Source organism: Hippocampus bargibanti, linkage group LG03 (genome assembly GCF_051943395.1).
Source record: "Hippocampus bargibanti isolate YZ-2025 linkage group LG03, ASM5194339v1, whole genome shotgun sequence".
Classification (NCBI taxonomy): Eukaryota; Metazoa; Chordata; class Actinopteri; order Syngnathiformes; family Syngnathidae; genus Hippocampus; species Hippocampus bargibanti.
Genome location: NC_142736.1, coordinates 22,043,249 through 22,068,194, shown reverse-complemented (window position 1 = coordinate 22,068,194; position 24,946 = coordinate 22,043,249). Strand labels below are relative to the sequence as shown.

At 41.3% G+C, this 24,946-nt stretch overlaps 2 protein-coding genes across 2 annotated transcripts in view; both read right to left on the bottom strand.

Annotated features, from left to right (window-relative positions):
- Nucleotides 1-18,795, bottom strand: part of LOC148900695 (stereocilin) — a 28,898-nt gene extending 10,103 nt beyond the window's left edge. Inside the window, exons 1-16 of the mRNA XM_088993174.1 lie at nucleotides 18,762-18,795; nucleotides 14,383-15,495; nucleotides 12,543-12,567; nucleotides 11,905-12,445; nucleotides 10,116-11,003; nucleotides 9,976-10,038; nucleotides 7,356-7,481; nucleotides 6,957-7,123; nucleotides 6,691-6,877; nucleotides 6,309-6,421; nucleotides 5,988-6,120; nucleotides 5,709-5,891; nucleotides 4,876-4,914; nucleotides 4,622-4,798; nucleotides 4,322-4,462; nucleotides 1,691-1,749 (exon numbers count right to left, since the gene is read on the bottom strand). Of these exons, the coding sequence (XP_088849300.1) occupies nucleotides 1,691-1,749; nucleotides 4,322-4,462; nucleotides 4,622-4,798; nucleotides 4,876-4,914; nucleotides 5,709-5,891; nucleotides 5,988-6,120; nucleotides 6,309-6,421; nucleotides 6,691-6,877; nucleotides 6,957-7,123; nucleotides 7,356-7,481; nucleotides 9,976-10,038; nucleotides 10,116-11,003; nucleotides 11,905-12,445; nucleotides 12,543-12,567; nucleotides 14,383-15,495; nucleotides 18,762-18,795 (3,989 nt within the window). The remainder of the gene's footprint in view (nucleotides 1-1,690; nucleotides 1,750-4,321; nucleotides 4,463-4,621; nucleotides 4,799-4,875; nucleotides 4,915-5,708; nucleotides 5,892-5,987; nucleotides 6,121-6,308; nucleotides 6,422-6,690; nucleotides 6,878-6,956; nucleotides 7,124-7,355; nucleotides 7,482-9,975; nucleotides 10,039-10,115; nucleotides 11,004-11,904; nucleotides 12,446-12,542; nucleotides 12,568-14,382; nucleotides 15,496-18,761) is intronic.
- Nucleotides 18,796-19,084: 289 nt separating this feature from the next.
- drc4 (dynein regulatory complex subunit 4) lies at nucleotides 19,085-24,348 on the bottom strand. Its single transcript, XM_088991318.1, has 10 exons — nucleotides 24,210-24,348; nucleotides 23,984-24,079; nucleotides 23,243-23,440; nucleotides 22,860-23,060; nucleotides 22,601-22,655; nucleotides 21,576-21,781; nucleotides 21,151-21,306; nucleotides 20,977-21,057; nucleotides 20,704-20,901; nucleotides 19,085-20,598 (listed from the first exon to the last, which is right to left on the bottom strand). Exons 1-10 carry the CDS (start codon nucleotides 24,210-24,212, stop codon nucleotides 20,467-20,469), a joined length of 1,326 nt encoding a protein of 441 aa, XP_088847444.1. The 5' UTR covers nucleotides 24,213-24,348; the 3' UTR covers nucleotides 19,085-20,466.
- Nucleotides 24,349-24,946: the final 598 nt, after the last annotated feature.

Here is a 24,946-nt window from a genome sequence, read left to right as displayed (position 1 = left end):
TACGGCCAGTAGAAGTCATTTGAAGCCATTTTACAAATTATGGACACAACTTGTCCGCAGACGTCGGTTGTCCTTTAAAGGACAACCTACACCATTTTTTTTGTTTCCTAGCTGACATCAGAAAAACGTTTTATAGCATGTAAAATACCCAAAACATGCAGTATGATATTTGTAGTCAAATGAAAAACACCAATAAAAATGACTTAGTGTCCAAAAACGACTTCAAAATGAAACCGGAAATTGCCAGTTTCAGACGGTCCCGCCCCCTTGTTCGTGACGCCACGCCAAGACGTCTTGCCTTGCTCAAGAATCAAAACAATGGCTTCAGATTCGGAGAAGATGCTTTCTTCTCATTTTTCTTGTCATTTATGTGTTTTCCTTCTAATTTCGCCATCAACACGAAGTTTTCAGACCAAACAAAGTACCGCAAAATGCATTGTGTGTCGCTTTCTCGGTCAGGGGCGTTCAAGACGTGACGTAACGTCAGGCATCGTCATCAACTCGAAAACAAGACTTCCTGAATATTCAGCGCGAGTCTTAAAATGTAAAATACAGCTATATGCAGTGGAATATTTGTAAAATACTCAGTAGAAGTTATTTGAAGTGATTTTACAAATTATGGACACAACTTGTCCGAAGGCGTCGGTTGTCCATAAAGAAATACATTGTAGCATATTGAGAGTTATCTCATTCCTACTATGTTGAATCATGTTTAGTCATATTAAATATTCATTAGTAATTAATAATTATTGATAATATGTATTAAGAATAACATCAAGGTAATTTGGACAAATTTGTATGTCACCGTGCAGTAGGCAGGGGACACCCTGAACCGGTTGCCAGCTAATCGCAGGGAACACAACCATCTGCGCTCACACTCATACCACAGGGCAATTTATTAGTATTCAATGAGTTTGCCATGCATGTTTTTAGAATGTGGGAGGAAACCATAGTACCCAAAGAAAACCCGTACAGGCATGGGAAAACATGCAAACTCCACCCAAGGACGCAAGTTCTAATACAAGAGATGAAAGTGAATAAAGATAAACAAAGATAATAATGCAAATTTTGACATTTATAGTGGTGCTACTTTAGGTAGTTTACTTTAGTAGTCCGGTAGTTTTTCATTTATTTTCTTTAACTTTCATGAAGAAAAAAAATGAGACATGGGCACTGTGCGGCGGCAGTCACATATGCTCAAGTCAGCTCCCTTCACAGTAAGCAGCAATATGACGACAAAAAGTGTTTCTTTTCTATCCCTCATATTTAAAGTTGACTGTCAAATTAAATAAAACAAAGAGAAATACAATGTGTATTTAAAGGGAGAGTCAAATGTTCTCTTTACATGTACAGTATATGTTATACACAGCTCATCCATTTTCCAGACCACCTTTTCCTCATTTGGGTTGTGGGGGGCGCTGGAGCCTATCCCGGCCGTCTTCGGGCACTAGGCTAGTCTAAACACAGTATCATGGGTGGTATTGCATTTGTGGTGAACGAATTAAGAAGCAAAATCCTCCTTTTTTTCCTTCTCCGGGAGTGGCCATTTTGCCACTTCCTGCCTATTCAAAATGACACCACAGTTGCTCAATTACAGCTCATCTTAGAAATGTGACATTTTCAAACTCAGAAAACGTGTTCTTATATTGTGCACGAACCCAACTTGCCACTTGTAACTTATTTGACTTACCTCACCATGTTGCTGGTGATGTTTTCAGAATTCCGTATCCACTTAAACAAAAGCTGTGCCTACACAGACAAAAAAAAAAAAAACTAAATTATTTGTACTGATATAAACGTGCATAAGCTGCTTAAGTGTGTACTTCCGGGTTGAGTGAACGCTGGCGCATCTGGCTGCCACTGCTCACCCAGAGAAAAAAGTAACCTGTGACTGTGAAGTGTCCATGAGGGTTTTGAAAGGCACTTATGAATGAAATGTATTATTATTATTATTATTATTATTTTAATAATTATTATAATAATAAGAATTATTATTACAGTAAAGTCTCGTTATATCGATATTCAAGGGAGTCCGAAAAAATATCGATATAACCGGGACTATCGATATATCCGAGACCCTGTTTGCATGTAATTTTCTCCGTGCGTGCATAGAAATAGTATCGATATAACCGGGACTATCGATATATCCGATATCGATATAACAAGACTTTACTGTATTATTATTATTATTATTATTATTACAGTAAAGTCTCGTTATATCGATATTCTCGGGAGTCGGAAAAAATATCGATATAACCGGACTATCGATATATCCGATCCTGCGGCATGTAAATTTTCTCCTTGCGTTCATAGAAATAGTATCGTAATAAGCAGTACTATCGATATAACCGATATCGATATAACGAGACTTTACTGTATTATTAAAGGACAACCGACACCATTTTTTTGTTTCCTAACTGACATCAGAAATGTCACGTGCGAGTTGACAGCGGGGGGGGGGGGGGGGGGGGGGGGGGGGGGGGGGGGGCCTCTCCCAGCTGCCCTCCACCTGCTGTCAATTCTCTAATCATGAACATGGGGCATTTATACGGTTCGCGGTCACCTCGCCAATGCAGGATGATTGACTCACCTCGCCTCTCTACCGTACCAGGACTCTTCCTTCGATGCGCGAGTGTTTCCGGTCCGAAGTATTCATCCCGTGTCCCATAAATTAACGTGATCTTCTGGGATTGCGTAATTTTGCACCCTCGTGTGCCATTTGCTTTTTGGCGTAGTAAGCGGGTCGGATCGCCCCCTGCCTTCTTACTCGCTGTGTTTTCTTTTATTTGGGAATAAACATACTGCTTGGATAGTACGTCTCTGTCGCCTGCTTTGGGATCCCAAACATTCCACTAAGTTCGGACTAGTCAGCTGCCGTCACTCTCACTCGGAACGTGACCAAAAAAAATGTTTTATCGCATCTAAAGTACCCAAAACACGCAGGCTGGTATTTTTAGTCAAATGCAAAACACCAATAAAAATGACTTGAAGAGTCCCAAAACTACTTCAAAATGACCTCAGAAATGGCGAGTTTCAGAAGGTCCCGCCCCTTTGTTTTTGACGTCACGCCAGGACGTCTTTGCCTTGCTCGAGAATCAAAACAATGGCTTCAGACTCGGAGAAGATGCTTTCTTGTTACTCATCCAGTTATGAATATGATTGAAATAGTTCTGAAGAGGAAAGCATAAATGTTTGCAATTGATTAAATATTTTTTTTCTATGTCATCTTAAGGCATCTGGAGAGAAAGTTAGCACCCAGAAAATGCGCCAAAGCTCCGTTGGAAATGGGCTGATTTGTCTGCCGGGAATTTGTGTCAGCTAATATCAAATACTTATCTTGGTGCAACACACAACGATTCACCATCGCGTTATGTTTTTTCCTTCTGATTTCACCATCAACACGGATCAACACGAAGTTTTCAGACCAAACAAAGTACCCAAAATGCATTGTGTGTCGCTTTCTCGGTCAGGGGCGTTCCAGACGTGACGTCACGTAAGGCATCGTCATCAACTCGAAATCAAGACTTCCTGAATATTCAGCGTGAGTCTTAAAACGTAAAATATAGCTATATGCCGTGGAATCTAAAATATGCTCAGTACAAGTTATTTGAAGTGATTTGACAAATTATGGACACAACTTGTCCGGAGGGGTCAGTTGTCCTTTCAGTGGTGGTCTGGCCGTAAAATATACAGTGCTGTGCCGCCACACATGGTGCACATCGTAGAAACAGCCACTGCTTTGAAAGTCCCAGAATGACATCATCATCTTTACCTAATTTCGCAATGTTCTTTAATATGATATAAATATTGGACACAACATACTCAACATCAAACAAGATTGCTGTTTCCGAAAAAAATGAAACCATATGTGTAGTCGCAATGGACCAGAAGGTTCAAATTGCCAGAACCTTTGATTTGGATTGGATTGGATTGGATTGGATTGGATTAGATATGCCTTTATTAGTCTCACAGTGGAGAAATTTGAAGTCTCTCTTGGAGTTGTTTGAACTTCTTACACGTTGGAGGCAACTTAATAGACGCCTTGCTTGTGACAAAAACCAATTCATGCGCCTATTATTAATTTAAACGACATTCCTCCACATCACTATGTCAGAGTCAAACTAATTAGCTCAATGGAGGTTGGCCTGTACGGCGCATTAATATTCTCAAAGGCTCATCTGAAGCATATCCAATGACATTGCAGATTACTGGGAAGAAGGGGGGGTTAAAATGATGAATAGTTTTTCCTTTGCAAAGCATCCTGACAACTTATTGTTGTCGTGCTAATGGGGGAAAAATGTCAGTGAAGTAAAATATGCACCTGCTGTGGTGACCAGCTGATGTGTTTGTACTCCCTCGGGACGCCTTCCCTCTTCAGAGCGTCTGTCAGCTTCCTCAGAGGGATTAATGGCATGAGACACTTTACATGCTGAGTGATGTTGGGTGAGTCTCTTTGCAATGCCTATTAACAGAAAACATGATTGAAGGCCACAACGTACATGTATAACGTTGGTATCTCCCTTTCACAAAGTGTTTCCGGCCTAAAATGTGATGACAAAAGAAAAGTAACAAATGAGTTCATGGTCAACTAAGAATAAGTTATAGAAAATAACTGCATCACCTCTTGCATTGCATCGTGCAGCATTGCTTTGTGACCAGGCTTCAGCTCTGTAAGCATGCTCCACCAACATTGACAGTGGGCAATTTCACTGATCTCAGACCAGTCGAGGCTTTTGAGCACAGTGGGAGAGAGACCAGAGTGTAATGGCTTCAGTCGGCATAGTTTTTCAGCTGTGAGCTGCCAGGAGGAAACACACACTGAGGTAAGAGGTTGGTGCATATTCTGTGAACAAATTCTTCCAAATTTTCACTTACATTCGTGTCTTTTGAAATCTTGGACAACATTTGAAAAGCCTGGAGGGGGAAAAAGAATCAAATGGGAATGAAACAAACAAATGAGAGCTGAAATGGGCAAAGTCCATTTTCCTGTTGCTTTTTTAAACTCAGCACTGATTCATTAGAGCAATAACTCTCGTTAATTGCTCAGTTTCTTTCAGCAGTTCTTACACTATGCTGCAGGAGCAGTTGAGAATCTTTCTTATCATGCTACATCTCTCATCTCATCTCATTTTCCGTACCGCTTATTCCTCATTAGGGTTGCGGGGGTTGCTGGAGCCTATCTCAGCTGTCTTCGGGCACGAGGCGGGGGACACCCTGAATTGGTTGCCAGCCAATCGCAGGGCACACAAAGACATACAACAGTCACTCTCACACTCACACCTAGGGACAATTTGGAGTGGTCAATCTGCCTGCCATGCATGTTTTTAGAGTGTGGGAGGAAACCGGAGGACCCGGAGAAAACCCACGCGGGCCCGGGGAGAACATGCAAACTCCACACAGGGAGGCCGGACCGGGACGCGAACCGGCGTCCTCTGCACTGTGAAGCCAGTGTGCTAACCACTCGACTACCGGGCCGCCATCATGCTACATTTACAGTGGGAATTATATAGCCACAATATTTGCTCGAACTAAATAGTACAACAAGTTCCGATACAAGGAGTACATCAAAAAAGGATACATGGGAGCTTTTTGGGGGTTGGGGTAACTGAAATAAAGTATAATTGCACACCCACTCCAGTAGGTGGAAATGTGTGAATTGTGTCAGTAGGGTTTCAACTATGTGGGGAATGAACAGCTCTCCTGCTGACCTGTGCTGGAGAATATCTGTCTATTCCTGGTTTGGAGAGGAGCTCCAGCAGCTGCTGTGAAGGAAGTGAGAGTAAAAATGACGCTCCGAGCTGTGGGAGGAGAGCACTCAAACCAGTCAGCTCTGCCGGAGCCATGCTGCTGGCATTCAAGATTCGCATTGCTGGGACCAACCAGTATGAAAGCTGTATGCCAGTTAGGCAGAACCAAAAAGACAGAAATATGAAAAAAGGTCATAATATTTCTTTGAAGGTGTTACAATGTGAATAAGCATGTCTCACCCTTCCACTAGCACTAATGAAGCCCTCAGACACACACTTGACCAGCTGCCTGTGAAGAGTGGACCACAGAGCTGAGTCCAAAAGAAATGACTTCAGGTCAAGTGGATCCAAATAACATGAAAGGACACCCAGCCTGTAAAACAAGGTAGTAGCCCTTTTACTTGCATCACAGAGCAAACTTTTTATTTTTCTTTTCTAACAGGACACGGCATTATTTACAAAGCTTCCTCTCCCAAAATGTACAATGATCTACTGTATAGGCATTTTATCTATCAACGTTGGTGAAATAAAAACAACAGCTCAAAGAGTGAACAGTCCCACCTTGATAAGTTGTCACCAGTGACATTGTTTTTGGTGAAAATGCTTCGTATAACATGGCGTCCTCTCACCCCATCCAGGCTGCTATTTCCCAGCAACTCCACCAGAGGGATAAGCTAAATAAGATAACAGTGGTAAGAATGTTATGAAGCAAGAAACGACTGAAGCGAATGTCAGCATACTCATGGTTTTAGCAATCGCAAAACTCGTCTATTTGCAGAATATGGTGTCCATTACTCGGAAAATTGATTATGTGCCATAATTTGAGACAACTAAAACCTTATTATTTGTGCTTTGATTGCTGGCAGATTTTTGCATTTCCTATTGACTGAGACAAGCTAAGGGTCATTGTTTCTGATACTTAGAAAAAAAAGTTCACTGCAACCTGTCGTGACGTCAGCTGCTGAAAACGACTGACGGGAAGGTAAGGAAGAAGCGGGAGGATGGAGCTGAGGAAGTACGGTGGCCAGGTGGGGACATCACCCACCACACTTGATTGTAAAAGTCTTTTGACAAATGCCTTTTTCTGCGATGACTTCATCTCTGAGCTGTGGTCGCGGATGGCAGCCAACCTTTAACCAAAGCCAAAATTCTTGTGTCAGGATGCTGCCGCGTCGTCTGTGTTTGATTCTATGCTACTCAGCAACTCACACACTGTCATTCATAATGACGGAGGCTGGGAAGCTCATAATGTCAGAGACAGACATGAACGGGAGGAACTGGGACAGGTCCATAAAGAGTTCTGCGGTCACTCTGGGGAATTTATGGATAAAAGCAGCAGTCATTGTTTCCATGGCCTGCAGCTCTTTTTGGGAAGCCTGCAATCGGGAAAAAAGATTGATGGTACAAAAGCAGATGTTGGTTCAAACATATCTGTTAGAGATATGCTCAGTTGATTGTATCTGCATCTGACAGCATCTGCTGAAGATGTCAGACAGAACGTAATTTCACCATGAAATAAATGAAAAACGATTAAAAAAATGACTTTCTGAGCTACCATTTTCGGACCAAAAAAGAGGCGAAAGCTTTACTGGTGTCGTTCAAACAAACCCGGCTTGTTTCAACTTGAAGGCGATCCCAGCTTTGATGCATATGAGAGAGGAACCTCTTGACGGCATCTTTCTCAGCGGCCATCACAAGAGTGTGAATGCTATCTTCGGGCATCTGGAGGTATTCATGGAAAGCAATGAATGAAAAGCAATGAATGAAAAACTGTGTGTTTTGCTGTCATCTTGTGGCATCTAAATACAATTGCAAATCTTCTCAAAACTGCTGTCAACGACTGTACTGTACTGCAGATTTGCACTGTACACCAGTGACCAGATATTAATTCTTTCTGTAACAAGTTTTTACCCAAAACACTCATTCAAAACAGTCTTTTGAAATGAAAAGAAATGACAAGTTCCAACTTTCCCCCCAAGAACAAAAAGTAAAACTCTTAATAGGTAAATAGTCTCTAGACTAGACTCTTGCTGCCGCTTTTCACACTCAGAAAATCATATCCTGTGACTGTAAAGTGTCCTTGAGAATTTTGAAAGGGAAATATATTGTTATTATTATTATTATTAGTAGTAGTAGTAGTAGTAGTAGTAGGAGTAGTATTAGTATTCTTATTATTATTACTAATAATAAATATTATTATTATTATTATTAATAATAATAATAATAATAATAATAATAATAATAATAGTTGATCAAAACAATGAGATTCTTTAGAATTAGAGAATCTAAAAAAATATATTTGTGTATCTATATAAATCAGGGTGTATTGTATTGTGTTGTATTGTATAATACTTAATAACATGAATTGATGCAGGGTTTAAGTTGTGGGGAAGACAGAAAGAGAAATTGGAGTTGGGTTTATCTTAAAAGAGGAGTTTGTTAGGAATGCCTTAGAAGTAAAAAGAGTATCAGATAGAATGATGAGTCTGAAGCTAGAAATTGAAGGCGTGATGTTCAATGTTGATTGTGGGTATTCCCCACAAGTAGGATGTGAGCTGGCGGAGAAGGAGAAATTTTGGTTGGACTTTGATGAAGTCATACAGAACATCCCGAGAAGTGAGAGGGTTGTAATTGGTGGAGACTTCAATGGACATGTTGGCGCAGGAAACAAAGATGATGAGGAGGTGATGGGCAGGTTTGAACTCCAGATGAGGAAAGCTGAAGGACAGATGGTGGTTGACTTTGCTAAGAGAATGGTAATGGCTATTGTGAATACTTTCTTTCAGAAGAGAGGAACATAGGGTGGCCTATAAGAGGTAGGTAGACTACATTTTGTGTCAACGGCGCCATCGAAAGGAAATCAGTGACTGCAAAGTAGTGGTTGGTGAGAGTGTAGCCAGACAGCATAGGTTGGTGGTGTGTAGGATGACGCTGGCAGTGAGGAAGATGAAGAAACCAAAGGCTGAAATGAGGACAAAATGGTGGAAGTTGAAAAAGAAAGAGTATTGCATGACATTTAGGAAGGAGGTAAGACAAGCACTGGGTGGGCAAGAGGTCCTTCCAGATGACTGGCAAACTACAGCGAACATAATCAGAGACACAGGTCGGAAAGTCCTTGGTGTATCGAGTGGAAGAAAGGTAGATAAGGAGACTTGGTGGTGGAATGGGGAGGTGCAGGATTGTATACAGAGAAAGAGGTTAGCAAAGAAGAAGTGGCACACTGAGGGGACGGACGAGACTAGACAGCAGTACAAGGAGATGCAGCGCACGGTTAAAGTAAAGGTGGCAAAGGCCAAACAAGAGGCCTATGATGACTTGTATGCTCGTCTGGACAGCAAGGAAGGCGAGACTGATCTTTACAGGCTGGAGAGACAGAGAGACAAAGATGGTAAGGACCTGCAGCAGGTTCGGGTGATTAGGGATAGAGATGACAATGTATTAACAGGTGCCAGTAGTGTGTTGGCAAGATGGAAAGAGTACTTTGAAGATTGATGAATGAGGAAAATGAGAAGGAACAAAGAGTAGAAGACGTGACTGTTGTGGACCAAGACGTACCAAACATTAGCATGGATGAAGTGAGGAGGGCGCTGAAGAGGGGGAAGGGGGCAAAGGCACTCGGGCCTGATACTGCCAGGGGCAGTATAATAAAACAATCAAGGAGGTGTTTTACAACTGACTTAGTAAGCAGCAGTGGCGGACCATCAAGTCCTGCAAAAGGTCGAAGACTTACTGTTGAAGCCATTTTCAAGACGGACTTTTCAAGAAGAACATCATTAAGAAAAGTCGGAGTTATTTCCTGGCTAATGGTACCCTCTCGTGGACATGTAGTAAATCACACCACACTTTTTCAGTCTGGATTGATTCAGATGTGGCACTACTGAAGGCCTAGCGATGAAATCCATGTCCCGCCACTGGTAAGCAGTATCCGTTGCGGTAATATTCATCACTTTTTGTAAAAGTGAAAGAATACAGTATTTGGCTATGACTACTGTAATATTGTCTGTCGCCGTGTGTTGCTGCATCTCTGAGGAAGGCCTGTCGGCGGAATTGAGGAGAACCACTGTCTGATCAAATGTACTGTATAATGGGTTTATTTTGATCGTTCGTCCCTGATTCATTGCTTCTACGGGCGTTGATGGCAGAGGATGGTTAAATCATCAAGAAGCCAGGTGTTGAACAGAAAGTTGGCGAATTACCCCAACACTGTACACATGAAAGCCTCATGTACCTGCAACAGAACTCTGAGAGCTGATGAGTTGTTGTCCTTCTCAATAAGTTCCCACAAGACAGGCTGGTGAGCAAAAGCAAAAATAAGTCAATGAACCGTCCTTGCAGAGATTTTGTGTGTATGTGTGTGCTTCATCTTACACTGAAACAACTCAGCAGGTCCTCTTTGAGACTCATGTTCTGCTCCCGAAGCAGGAAGACTCCCACAGTGTGAAGTACGCTGGTGGAGGCCTCCGGCTGCATCTCACTCCAGGAGTCGTTGTCAAGGAGACTGGAGAGGAGGATAGCCTGACCCAAACCTTGCCTGGCCTCTCCCTCTCCTTCATCCAGACCCGAAGAGAGGCCAACCATGAAGTCCAATACTCTCAACACATATCCGAGCGTCACAAAAAACCATTGGTTCTCGTCTCCTTGAACTTGACACACACTCAGCTTATGTAAGACATCCAACATCAGAGGGGCCGGGTTTACACACAGCTGTGATGTGTCAAACTCATATTGGGCTGGGAGCATGTCGAAAAACCTCTGGAGTAAGCACTTGCTGTCCTCTACCTCAGCTTGCAGATCAGCACAAACGTCATACAAGCCGGGTATTGCTTTCAGCAGCTGTTGGTAGAGCGAGGCATTCAAGCACATGTGCTCTCTCAGTCCGGGTGTCTGCCAACACGCGTCCAGCATGGTCACATTTCGGAATGTCTGTGCGGCCCACTCCTTGTACTCACAAGCCCCTTCTGTGGCATCGACACGAGAGAGGTTGTGCTGTCGAAAGCAGTACGTCGAGGCCCAGCTGCCCTCTGGCAAGAACCGGTGGGAATCTGGGTGTTCCCTCCCACATAACGACGAGATAAGGGTTGAACTGTTGGGTAGGAAGCAACGGCGGAAAGCTTGGGCATTCACAAACCGGCTGCCCCCTTGAGGTAGACAGCCTTTCTCAGACGCCGGACTTCCTGTTGTATCGCTTGATAGGTGCACACAGAGCTGCTTTATACTCGTCTGGTTAAATGCATTATAGTTGTGCATCCTGGCAGCCTGTGATTAAGGAATAAATACTGCATTTTAACATAAATCAAAAAGGCTCCACGAATGCATTTGCATATTGAGCATCACATCACCCACGTTCTCTGTGTGTGTTTGCTTTGTACACAAATGCCCTGCAGAGACACATGACAAAAACGTGGCAAATCCGATGTGTTCAAAGTGCGATTTTAGCAAAGAAAATGTGAGGCAGTGTTCATTTACAAATCGCGGGGGATGGAGAATGAGGTCTGCAGCGAGAGCGAAAATCTCGGAGTAATTGATGCCCATCCAAAAAGGCTTGTAATTGCCTCCTGAGAGTGAGGTTTGGTTAAAAATAAGCTGTTACCCCTTGTCACAATTGAATGTGTTAATTGTCATTACCTAAAAAAAAATATGTCAGACTATAATAAATCCAGTGTTTACCAAGCAGTATTAATGGTTATCGATTCAAAAGTCATGACTTTCTGTAGAGTAGGTTTTGAATTGTCAAAATAATAAATCCCATTTTTATTTAATGACACATTCAAAAAATAGATTGATGTTGTTCCCATTCTAATTTTTCACCATCATGTTGGACAGTTTTACCATCTAACTGAAAATAAGTGAACCAGAAGTGCATCAAAATATACATGTCAGTGTTATGCCAAAAATCACCCTAAACCGACTCATAAAAGACCAAAAACTGACCTGAAGCTACTACATGCCCAAACTGTAAATACAGCCATGATGGATTGAATAGAAGATCATTTAATTACTCTGTATGTCACTCTATGTCACTGGCATAGAAATGTTGCAGAAAGGTGGACAGCGACAAGGTCTCACAACACACTCAACTCGTAAACGATGTCACGGACAAAATAATAACCACTCACAGGGCCATTTATACGTATATGTGGTGGCTGGTGGGCCTCACCTGAGGTGATTTGTGGAGCCAGAAAGTTGAATTGGCACAGACCGTGTTGTTGAATTCATATGCAAAGAACTCACTGCATAAATGAACCCACAGGAAATCCTCCTCAGCTGCAGCCAGGTACCAAGCTGCATCGGAGCACGTGACGTGCAGGTCCAGACCCATTTCACCACCAGCGGAACTCACTGACCCGTTTTCCCATTCCAAAAGTTTACAGTAGAGAAACACTGTGAAGTTGGAGACACCACTCAGTCTTGGAATGGATTCATTGCACGCCGCCTCCAGAATTTCTGCGGTGGTTGAGTCCTCTATTTCATTTTGTAGGTCACTCTCACTTCTTGATTGATGCCGATTGCGCTGATCACGAAGGCCTTTTGGATTGATTTGATGGGAAGGTGAGGATTTCAACGGTAAGTGAGAAGGTGGTTGCCCAAAGCTATTTTCATCACTGGGGGGACAGGACAGGAATGACAGTGAACTTGGGATACCCATGGTGCTAACACCCAAAGCTTGCGTGTTCCAGGTGACATTATGTCTCATTCCCCTACATTTGCACAAACACAAGAGACGCATCCGTTATCTAAATAATATTTGCAGAAGATTCCCTGGCAAAGTACAGTATACTGTTTCAAAGACCTTACCATAAGATTAACTTCCTCAGGTCGCCTTAGGAGAGACATGAAAACAAATATCATGAATGCGAATAGGAAAAAGCAACTTGACACCTGCAACACGCGCGCGCACGTATTCCACCCTTTTAGATGCGACATAACAGTTCCGCCTGGAAATCCCGCAAATCCCTTGATGTAATATTACTGATAAAAATGAAAGGGCAAAGATATCATCTTAATCCACAAAAGATACTCAAATGGCCAGGTTGAACAAAAACAGGGGTGCTCACACTTTTTCAGCATGCCTGGGAGCTACTTTTAAAATGACCAATTCAAAATGATCTACCCATTATATTTATTGAGAAATATATTCAGGCTTCTTGCAACTTATATTGATGTATAACCGCATATGTTGCACAACACAAATATGTATTTTTTTTTGCCATTACCCGAGTTCACTCCGATAACTGGCAGACCAGACACTTTGAAAATGTCATCTTGGTGTCATGATCTGGTTGGCGACCAACGGGGGGCGCTGTCGGCCCCGCCTGCACCTGCACATGTGCTGGTCGTCAGATTGGCGACCAACGGGTAGCGACGTCAGCCCTGCCTGCAGCCTCGCAGGTGCTGGTCGTTTTAATCACTGACACTTAAAAGGACACCCGGCACGACCATCCGGTGTCGGTTCATTGTTTGCTGCATGTTTGTTGCATGCTTTGTCTGCAATTGCATGCATTGTATGCTGTGCATGTGTTTGTTTAACCTTGGCGGACTTTTGCACTTGATTTTGTTTTGATACTTTGTATTGTATTCAGATGATTTTGATGTTTTATTGATAAAAGGTTTGTCACATAAAACATTCATATCTCAAGTACACTTTCCGCACTAAAGTAAATGGAAATGTCATTAATCTGTTAATGCCGTTAATCTACCCGCTTCCCTCATGCCCCCCCCCCCCCCCCCCCCCCCCCCCGACAAAAAATGGAAGTAAGAATATCAGTAAAAAGTAAGTTAAGGATCTTTTTAATTGTATGAGGTACCAAAGTCTGAGCGGAAGGGCAAATGGATTTTATGTGGCGGAACCCAAACTTTGAAATAACCTCCCAAGGCTCATTAGACAATCCTCTTCAATGTCCATTTTTTTAAACTGGCCTTTAAAATATATATATTTTTTATACCTTGAAATTCAAATCGGCATGAGAATTTATTTATTTTAGAATTTTATTCCTTTCATCACTTTGCTGCTGTGAAATGTAAATGTCTCCACTGCGAGTCTAATAAAGGCAAATCCAGTCCAATCCAATCCTTGAGGTGATGTGTTTGTTATATTGTGTTTAAATTGTTATCCTCAAGTATTTGTCTTATGTTCGAGTTTTATTTAGTATTACTGCTGTGGTTGCTTATAAAGTGCTCTAACAATAAAATTTAGTTGAGAGTATAACCATGATATAAAATTGACACAACATGGTCTACCCGTGCGGCTGAAGGAGATTAGGCATTAACAGTTATTATGGGACTGCAGACAGTGCTCCACATGAATGAGAACATTAAAAAATAATCATCCTTATCCATTTGTCAGTGAATGCAAGAACAATTGTGATCATAAACACATTGGCCAGTTGTTGACTTTTTCAGCTAAATTCTCGACTTGTTTTCAATGACAATGACAAATGTTTATATAAAGTAGTTTTGCAAGTTTTTTTTGGGTAGAATAGTGTGCCAGGAAAGTCAAGGATTTCGAATCGATGTATGTGGGTTGTGCTTGTTTTTTTGTGGAGCATTGTATTTCTCAATGAAAAACATATCGTAGTGTGTTAACACCCTCAATAGCGTCCATTAAATTCTAATCTGAGTTGCCTTCCACACTCACCAACGGAGCATCGTCCCCTTCTACCGGACTGGGAACCGTCCACCACATTGTTGACATCATCGAGCATTGCCATGGTAAGTTGGGACACTTTCTTCCTCAAGTTAGCATAAACCGAACTGCCCACTCTGTGCAGAAGCCCCCTCCTCAGCCTATCCAAACTTTGCACGAGGGCTAGATTTTCCTGGGCTAAATTGCCTCCACTTGAGCGTGTCAGCGCTTGAAAGAATACATTTTGCATCGAATCTGGATCATCCCGCTTTGCGCTTACGTTATCCTGAAAATGATTTTTTAGTGATGCATCCCGCTTCAGGACTTCGGGGGGCAAACTGAAGGGCTTAATACGTCCACTTGAGCCTCTCCTGCTGTTTTCAGCATCCGCAGGGTGCAAACTGACCACGGGAGTCCAGCCGTGCGTTTCCAAAAAGCGGAGCACGTACGGAAGCCAGCCGACGCCGAAAGGGCAGTCGGTGTGACCTTTCAGTGCGCAAATGAAGCCCTGCAGGCCAGCACTGGCTTGTCCGTAAGTCCCGCTGATAAGCGCCTGGAAAGCGGCCTCCAGCACAGCACTCACCGTCCTCCAGTTCTGCGACAATAAAGTCAGAATGGGCTTATGAGGCTGACGCTGCAGGAGGGTCGTGAGACTCTGCAGGACTCCAAGGAGCCAGTCCCAGTGGGGGCTACCTCTCAGAGACAGAAACCAGTCTCTCACTTGGATGCTAGGTCGAGGCGGCACTCGGCCATTCCCTTGGCTCTGTGAAGCGCTGCTTTCGGATTGGAGAAAAAAGTAGAGCACCTTCTCCCACAGATGTTCCTCATCCAAATCAAAGGGCGCCTCTTCCAGCCCCGAACTCATTTCTTGGAGGTATTGAGAGATGTTGTAGAGGAAGCCCGAGAGACGACGGCGATCAATCCGCTGGTTGGTTGAAGCCGTGTTCATACCAGGAAATAATCCACTCAACGTTTGAAGGCCTCCCAGGATGCTATGCACCCAAGGGAACATAACTACATCCTTATTTGTTTCCCGAGTTGTCTTTTGGGGAGTCCGAGTACCTTCTTTATTCATTTTGGATAGGAGCTCCTTGAGAATAACATCTCTTTGCTGTTTTCTACCGCCTGCTGAATGATTGCCAATTAGGGCAGCAAGAGGAAGACGTGTTAATTACATAAATGGGGGAATACAACACACATTTTGGTCGGAACTAACCTGTTTTCTCAGAGGATCCTTGTGTGAGTAAAATAGCACAAACTAGGATGCTTGTAAATCGAAGAGTAGCCATGCCTGGCCTTTTGTTTGCAGTCTTTAATTCATTCCTGTGAAAGATATATCGGTCCTCAGGATGAATTCCTATTGATTTTGGAAAACAATGGAGGTTTGTTGACTTTCGTGGGAAGGATTAACCCGAGAGATAAAAGAGAAGGAGATTAAACCTGAATGACTGGTCTCCACATCACCTTAGACTTGCAAAGGATGACTATAATAAAGCTTGGATCAGCCATCGAACTCTGCTATGAAAACATAACATAATAATATGTTATGTTTTAAAAACCAGGAATTATTTGGTCATAAAATGTGTGCCATATACTGGCATCACATGACCGATGGGCTCTAAACTTCTTTAGGCAAGCTCGTGCAAAATATGTTGCTAGCTGCTATGACTCACTGACACCAATTGTAAGATTGCATACTAGATATTGGTGCAAAGTTACTGTATGGGTGGGAAAACTTGACTTCATATAAAAAATTTAAAAAAACGTATTTTCCGGTGTATAAGGTGCACCCAAAAACCTTCATTTTCTTAAAAATTGACCCAGCGTCTTACATACAAGTGTGCCTTATATGTCAAGTAATATTGAGCCACAACAGGTCCCGCAACTACTGTGAGCAGCCACCGACTCTATTTTCCCCTGGAGAAGAAGCACAGTAGTGCATAACCCCAGCCTCTAATGTAGCACCGTTTAATGTGGTGTGCTTTATATTTTGAAAACTTTTATATATATTTATACAGCATATTATATTTGTAAAACTTTTTTCATTCATTGAAGGTGCGCCTTAAACTCCGGTGTGCCTTAATATGGAAAAAGTTTGAAACTAAACCATTCATTGTGGGTGCGCCTTATACTCCGGTGCGTCTAATACACAAAAAAATACGCTAATAATAATCATCATCATAATAGTAAATAATAACAGAATATATAATAGATCATAAATATACAATATAATAACGAATAAGTGAATTAATGACTTATATGTTGTTTGACAAGCAGCCTTCTTCAAATGTATTCAAATGTGTTCTCAAAAAAAGTCCTAAATTCACTTCAACAGCGTTTTGAAAAACATTACAAACCCATGCAAGAGTTGCGTCAACGCTGACGATCAAGCTACGAAGATTCGCATATTCCCGTGTAGATTTTCAGCCATTCAGGTGATAGGGAGAGTGAATTCAGACAACCAGATGAGTCATTGTTTGTTAAAGATGCTTTCACCTTTTATCCAAAAGGCTTCATAAAATATCTAATCGAAAATATAGAATTGAAGAAGTCCAGTTGTCTCTGTTCAGCATTTGCAAGTTCTGTCTCATACTTTGGTATAATGCAATAGCCATTATGGACAGAATGTACACAAGTCATTTTAGAATGTGAAAATCATGTTGGATTATTGCTAAAATTTATTGAAACAAACACAGCCAAATTCCAATCTCACATCCCCATGAGTTTGAACGCAAAACAGAATTGTGTGTTAAAACGATGATGAAATAGATCTGAAAGAACTCACCCTCGACCCGTTCAGTTGTTGAAGTATCAAGTGAGTTGCATCATCTTGAATGTGGCGGTATCACCATACCCGTTCTGTCCTTTAGCTTTCACTCTCTTACAACCCTCCCACTTGTTTACTTTCATCTACGGGCATCGATACATCTGCCGTCGTAATTTGACGGATGACAAAACTCTCGGCCTCCCCCAGTTTTTAACAGAAAAAGGTCACCGCAGGAGTGAAAATCTGTTTAAAGTCAATCAGGACGGCAATTTCGGTCTATCTGTCTGTGGTCACCAACGAACTAAAGCGCCATTGTGTTGTTTCTTAGTGCGGGTTCACCATGGGAGTTGTGCTTTGTTGTGGGTGTAGTGGCACGGGCCAGCAGGACAAAGCAGGTTGTCGACGCTTGGACTCAGTTAACAATCTTCCAATTGAGCCCTATGCAAAGATAAGAGCAGCCGGCTCCCCCGAGTCCTAAAGTCTGTAGGGCCCCGAAACCTGAGAGGACACCTCACTCGACTTCCTGTCATACTGTTTCACTGGGACAATAACTTTCTCCTGTATTATTAATACTAAAAGGAACAGCAATCACGCGATGCGCCGGAGCTCGTTTCACTGCAGGTGTATAAAATGAGCAATTGGATCCAACCCGCCTGGTTCTCTACTGACAACTAGATGTTGAGATTGCAATACTTGGGTTCATTCCAAGGTTTTAAGGCTCATTGATGTCAACTGAACCATCACTGTATTTATGACTTGTTATTAATAGATATACAGTGATACCTTGGCTTACAAACTTAATTGGTTCCCACACAGAGTGTGTAAAGCGAAAAATGTCTATCCCAAAAATTAATTTCCCATAGGAAACCATTAAAATGAGAATAATCCGTTCCCAGGTCCCCATAAAACATAATTTTCTACTTTCTAATTTTCTAAGCCTTAAAACTACACAAAATATACCTTATTTTATGTATAATAAATGTGCTATGGTATTATAATTAAAGAAATAAACTGTACTGTATAATAAAGTCATTTTATTGACCTTTGTGATGGTCGTTGATGGCTTGATGGAATGGAGTGGCCGGTTTCCTCAGCATCAAACACTTGATGAGGAACATAGCCTTCTTCTTTCACCATCTTGAGGAATGATCCCTTGTAGGTGCGTTCTCTGTGATAATTGTATCTAGTTCATCATCTATTGTGTTCTGTTTAGCTGGGTTGATAGCTTTTTGCATCAAGTGTACAGATGGCTTGTGCAGGTTGTTTGTGGAGCCTGATTGATGGGATATTTTAACCTTGAACTATCAAAGTTGAAACTCTCTCACTGTCGTCTGCCTACCTCTTTAATGTTTAAACCACCACCCTCACTGCTGCGTTCTTGACCAATCACGTGGCTTTAACCGAAGACTGGGGGCGGGGAATAGAGGACAAAAACAGTCGGCTGCCATTTTGTTGTTAGAAGAACGCGCTCGTTCGTGAACACTCATTGCGCCAGCTCCGTGTACGAAAAAGTTTATATGCCAAGGTAACGTTCGTATGCCAAGGTAAAATTTTCATAAATGTAACGTTCGTAAACCAAAAAGTTCGTAAACCAAGGGGTTCGTAAAACGAGGTACCACTGTACCTTCAAAGAACTTGTGACTGCCATCATCCGACATGTCGGACTCCCGTGGAGATTAAACAAAGACGTGACTGTTGAAAAGGAGTATTATTTTACTAAAACGTGATGTCACCTAGAGGGAGAAATAAGGCTTCATCAAAATACCAACAAGTTTCAGGACAAAAATATTATGATCGTTCTTCATTGTGCTTTATTAAGATTTTTTTTTAAGACACACTTCTTCGACAATAAATGAATCAATCAGGGGTTAATTTTAGAACGTACAACGAAGCGGTGTCTTGCCACACAAAATAATAACTTTGGATTTCATTGAGTAGGGTCACACACCATGGTGTCATTTTGCGAGGAAATAAAAACATCCTGCTTGTTGTTGCATGACCACGCTCAACTGTTCTCCTGATTTAAATGAATCGAAACACCATTAATCAATTAATTCGTTCACTGCCATTCAGATTGATTTAGGAATTGAAAATATGACGTAGAGCGCCATTCCCGAATTTATTCATGTTTTGGTTTTTCATGCTTGGGTGCTGATAAAGCGCTGGCCATGGCCTCTGGCAATGTTTTTTTTCCACAAATGGGAAGCAGTTCCCCCTTTTCGATGTTAGCGCTTTGTTCCAGCTTAAGCTGTTGTTAAAGCGGTAAATAAACCAATATGTATGTATTGCATTGTATTTTGGACAGCCACGCTCATTTCAAGCTCACATAACTCCATACCCATATAATTAAGGAATTAACTCTTTTTGTCTGATTTGTCCGTTGAAAGAAGAGAGTCTAAGGTTTCTTACGCTGCATTGAATGTTCATGTAGTTCTAAAACCCAATATTCTGTGGGTTCTGTAATTCAAGTGACAATGACAAAAACCCTGGCACTGGAGTGGACACATTTTTGCACGTCTGGCGGTGAATGAGTTAAAGTCGCTGAAAATATTTTTTCATGACAAAATAGCACTTTCTCCTATTTCGATGTCAAGGCAATTGAAAGCTCCTCAGCGTGCCACGAATATGTCTGCATGTGTTGCTCCACCTTTTGTGTTCAAATGCCCATTGTTTAGAGGCTTATACTGTAACTCCACTACATAGATGCCATCAATTGGAGAATGTCAATGCAGTTTGACATGATGTATTAACATCAAGCTAACCGGGGAACTCCATTGTTTTATAACCACCAAGTGAAATATTTGTTTTATGTTTGGTTTGACAGTAAACTTCAACTGGGAGGGACAACATCTGCCAAAATTTGTGCTTATTGATAAGTACGTTGAGTCACTGCCAGCTATAACTGTTTATCCTTGCAGATAAAAATGAATAAAATAAATGTAAAAAAAACCCTTCCAAGCCCAATGATCGATTGTATCTAAAAAAAACAAACAAACAAACAAAGATGTGTCAATCAATTCACTTCTATCAGAAAGTACAATTGTATAATTGACTTCTAATATAATTGTTGTCACATTTTGGTTGGGGGTGCGCTGTAGCGATTTGTAATAATGTAAATGTGATGTAAATTCATGTAAAATATAGGGTGAGAAACACCAATTTGTAAACCACAGCTCCTAAATCTTTATTATTTCCTATCACAGAGACATTCTATGCCCTCTACTGACATTTGTCTTCCCAGGGAACAAAGGGTACACTTGATTCAATTTAGTTTGATTCGTCTAGTAAAACAAAACCAGACTAAGTGGGATCAGCTACCACAGATTCAGTCATTTGATCTCAAGTTCATCATACACCCAATATTTTTTCCTCAATATGGAATATCTCACACAATGTTTCTCCATGGGGACAAGAAGAGCTCTTTGCTTTGCCTCATCCCTCAGCAGTAAATCCTGACGGGCCTGCCACAAGAATCGATGTTTCAACATACAAGAGACACAGAAAACATGCATGACTTATTTTGTCGCATGCATCGTGTTTAGCAAACTGGCAAAAGTTTAACAAACCTTGGAAATCCGAGAGAATTCCTGAATTAATTTGTTCCTGGAGTCTGTCATAGAGAGCTTGGCCTCCGTCACTGCCAAGGCGTTCATCAGGTCATTCACTCTTGCTTCCATTTTTGCATTCTTTTCATCCTCTTTCCTCTGAGCACTCTCAGCATCCTGAATGAGGGCCAAGCGCAGCTCGTCTCGTTCCCGCTGAAGCTGGAGTCACATTTATGTGGGAGCGGATTGTCAGAATTGCACTCAATGCAATACTTGGCTTGTGATTATTTTTACCTCACTGAATTTCTGCTTCAGTTGCTCTAATTTTTCTTTCTCATCACTGAGTTCTTTTTCTTTTCTCTTTTCTTTAGTGTCCTGTTGAAAGCTCAACATCAAACCGCTGGTTGCAACATAAATCCAACACCATGCGAAATATCAACAATGAACAAAATATTAAAAAAAGACAACCTCATTCCGGATAGGGTTCTTCATCTTTCTCTCGATTTCAGCAGTTTTGTCCTGCACATCACGGAGGAGCTGACTGAGATGCTTGTTTTCTGGTAGAAGGCGAGTCAGGGCCTTCTCCTTTTCTATTTGTTGCACCTTTAGTGATTCTATTTGTTTCTAGGAGACAGCATAAAGAATAAAGGGTAGATGGTTAATAACACTTAAAATTATTTGAAAGATTAATGGTCACTACAGGTATATTAGGCATCACACTTTCACACGATCTAAAAAAAATTATCTGAACCAAAAATTCTGCCAAAAATTGTTAGTAATATTATGATAGCGAAGCCGTTTTGCTACTAATATCTTTTTTTCTCTGTTGAAATGAAGCACATCACATGAACGTTTCATATTTGGTATGGATTTGTATTTCATTTAGCTCTTACCTTCATTGAATCATTGAGATACAAATCGCGTTCCATGGTTTGATTGAGGAGAGTGAGTGTGTCACCAAATATTTGATCGTGGTCTCTGGTCAGAGCGTTGATGTGACTGTTCCACTGATCCTCTTGTTTGAGGACTTCCATTTTTCTCATGTTGACCAGATCTTGTTGCAACAGCTCCAGCCATTCCTTGCATTGGGCCTCTCTTTCTACTCAAATGTGTGCACAAAATGACATTTAATGCTTGTGGATTCGCGTTACGAAAATCCCAAAATTGCATTGATATGTTTTTTTTTTTTTCAGTCGAACATTTTTAGATTCGTCTTACAAAAGTCCAAAAATTGCATGGATATCTTTCTTTTTTTTCAGTCGAACATCTCGGCTATACAGTACAGCAGTAACGTGCGGTGAGGTTCATGGCTGGTGAGGCACTGACGTCATCCATGACGTCATCGCCCGTCTCTGCTTAGTATTTGAACGTAAATTCAGCGATTTTGAAAAAAATCCTAAAACGGTGAAGTTAAATGGACAAGAACTTTAAAGTACAAATCACTAAATACATCTAACTGTTTAATTTATGTTTTCATTTGATACTGCCACTGACTGCACGTCACTGCAGTACAGTACACATTGTCTGTTCCGGTGAAAGAAACTAAATGACTTCTTTTGCACCATCTAGTGGAATTCTTTGGTCGTTAATGCATTAATACTGTTTTTTTTATCTTGTTTAAAATGTTTGAACGCTGTTGACACTACGTAGTCAAAAGTGAAATCAAAAATATGGCTTTGCTTCTGCGCTCATGCAGTTTTTAAGGTGCCCGCCCACCTAGTCTACTTTGCCATCCAATTTGTGTTGTTGTGAGCAAATTTTTAGATTATTTTTATTATTTCTCTTATTTGTTCGCATTATGTATGTCCATGTGTGTGATATCACGTCTGTTTATGAGTTTTTTCTGCCGTTTTGCTAGCAAAAATTGATTTTCACTGTACAGGTGAACAAAAATGCCATTGGAGGATCAGCGGTTTACCTGCTAGTTGATCTTCCCAGCTCTTCTTTGTTTTGGCCATTTCTTCATTATGTGCCTGTTGACAAATGGGTCAATTAAATAAGTCATTTCAGATTCAGAATCATCTTTATTGGCCAAGTATCTAAAACACACAAGGAATTTGTTATCTTTCCTTTTAGGATAACAGACAAAAAAAATATATACGTATATGAATGAGATGCATATTAGCATCCATTGAGTTGAAAAAGAGGTGCTTTAAAAATGTAATGGGTGTCCTCACCCGCTCCAGTTCACTGACAAGATTTTCAATATCAAGCTGGAATATTTCGTTCTTGATGGCTGCCGTTCTCTTATGAAGCTCCCTCTCCAGCTGGGCTTGTTCTTTCTCTCTGACCGCAGCAGTCGTTACACGGTCTGATTCCAGCTCAGCGATTGTGTTGTGGTGCTCATACAACAGGTGCTTAATTTTCTGCTTGTAAACCTGATTTCACGGAAAGATGCCGTTAATTTTTTCAGTTGATTGCGAGAACATTTTGCAGTGAGATAGAGTTGGAAATGGGTGCAAAGTTTTCGGTAAATTTCCAGGATATGCCCAAAGTCAGCTAAAATGGACAGCAGCTCATCCATGAACCTTAGCAGGATACTTTATTTTCAGTTACCTACTTTAATCTCTACAAGATGGTGTCCCTCATCTTCTTCAATCTTCTTTTCTTCATTTCTGAGTTGGGCCACGGCCTCCTTCAATTGCTGTTTGGTCACATCCCAAAAGGAATGGATCTTATCTCGCTCTAGCTGAAAGTAGTTCCTCTCTTCCCGTTCTCTGTCCAGCTGCTCTCTCAGGGTGACAATGTGCTCTATTATCTAAAATTCAGAAATCAATTTTATACCCATAGCAACACACACACACACCACGATAGGTGTGCCTTTCTAAATCAATCTTAATTAATTTACCGTCAGAGAGATATTTTTTCAGTCTCAAATGTTCACACCTTTGGATCATTTTCGGTCTTCATCTTGTATTTTTCTTCCCACTCTTTCAACTACATGTGCCAAATCGAAGTGTCAGTTTCTCTGTATTGAATTGCAAAAATGCCAATAGAGCCCATGTTTTTTTAAATGAGCTGATATGTTTGCAGTTTGGAGAGAACAGTGCACGAATTGAACGACTTTCAATAATTGTACATCTGAAACACCCTAAAAAGTGAAAACGTTATCTCGGAAATCTATCCAATGCAATAAATATTATATTCACTATATACCGCGAGTAGTAATCGCGAGTATATCGTCAAATGAGCGGGCGACTTGCAAACCTTTTTCACTGTAGTCGCCACACGGAACCCCCCAAAAAAACCAAAACCTTACAGATGATGTATTTATTCAATGCGGCATTGTTTTGATTCCGACCTGCTCCTTGGACAGCTCGTCTTTGGTGAGTCCGTCTATGAGTGCAGCAGATTTGACCTTGGCTGACTTTTTACCGGAGCTCTTCTTTTTAGGCGGCTGTTCAAAGTTAGCACGTTAGCCAAAACATGTCATATTGATTATCAGGCTGGAAAGCCAATGCAACTCATTCATCCACCTGAATATGTAATTCTAAAGGCAAACCGAAGACAAACAAATTTTACCTCACCATGGTTCGTAATGTCGTTTGCGGATATCTGCAAGCTTATTTTCGCACTGCTTCGTCAAACAGGTGTTGCCATGGAAACGGCATCCGCTTTTCTGAGGTGAGCAAACCTGCCAATAGAGGGCAGTGAGTGGGTCCTCAACTCGAAGAACTGGTACTGATTCTGATCTTGTCCTGTTCAACAGTTAAAATGGAACGAATTGTTTGGGGATTGGGTGAGACAGTTGTTTTAGGACCCAGATTTTACTCAACAGGGGCAAAGTAAAAAGCTCAATATTACACGTCAACTTATAAATTACAATACAATACACCCGATCTATGTGCACCAAATCCAGCAGACATTTAAACAGCTAGTTACCCCCAAGCCATTAACTCTTTAAAAACTATCTCAAATAGAACTGGATAGTGGCTCTTTGAATTTTTTTGATGATACTAGCGCAACGTGTTCTATCGGAAACAAATTCATTGTGTGTTCTACATACTTGGCAATAAAGATGATTCTGATTCTGATATGAAGCTGTTGAGCTGCATAATGTGTACGGTATTCATAATTGCATTTCCAACGTGAAAATCGTATCACATGAAAATTATTTATGTGCCAAAAGAGGAGAAATGGCCCATTTTACCAATAGTTCAAATCATTTTTAAAGTTGCTCAAGGTTTTGAAACCAGTAGGTTAATATGTTGGTGAAAAGTTACAAAATCTCACAACCAAAGTGCGATTGGCATCTGTGCACGTG

Coding starts and splice junctions, on each gene's coding strand:
- drc4 (XM_088991318.1), bottom strand. Junction 23,061..23,242: donor ACCATCTTGTAGAGATTAAA/GTAGGTAACTGA, acceptor CCGTGAAATCAG/GTTTACAAGCAGAAAATTAA. Junction 20,599..20,703: donor AATTCTCTCGGATTTCCAAG/GTTTGTTAAACT, acceptor TTCTTGTGGCAG/GCCCGTCAGGATTTACTGCT.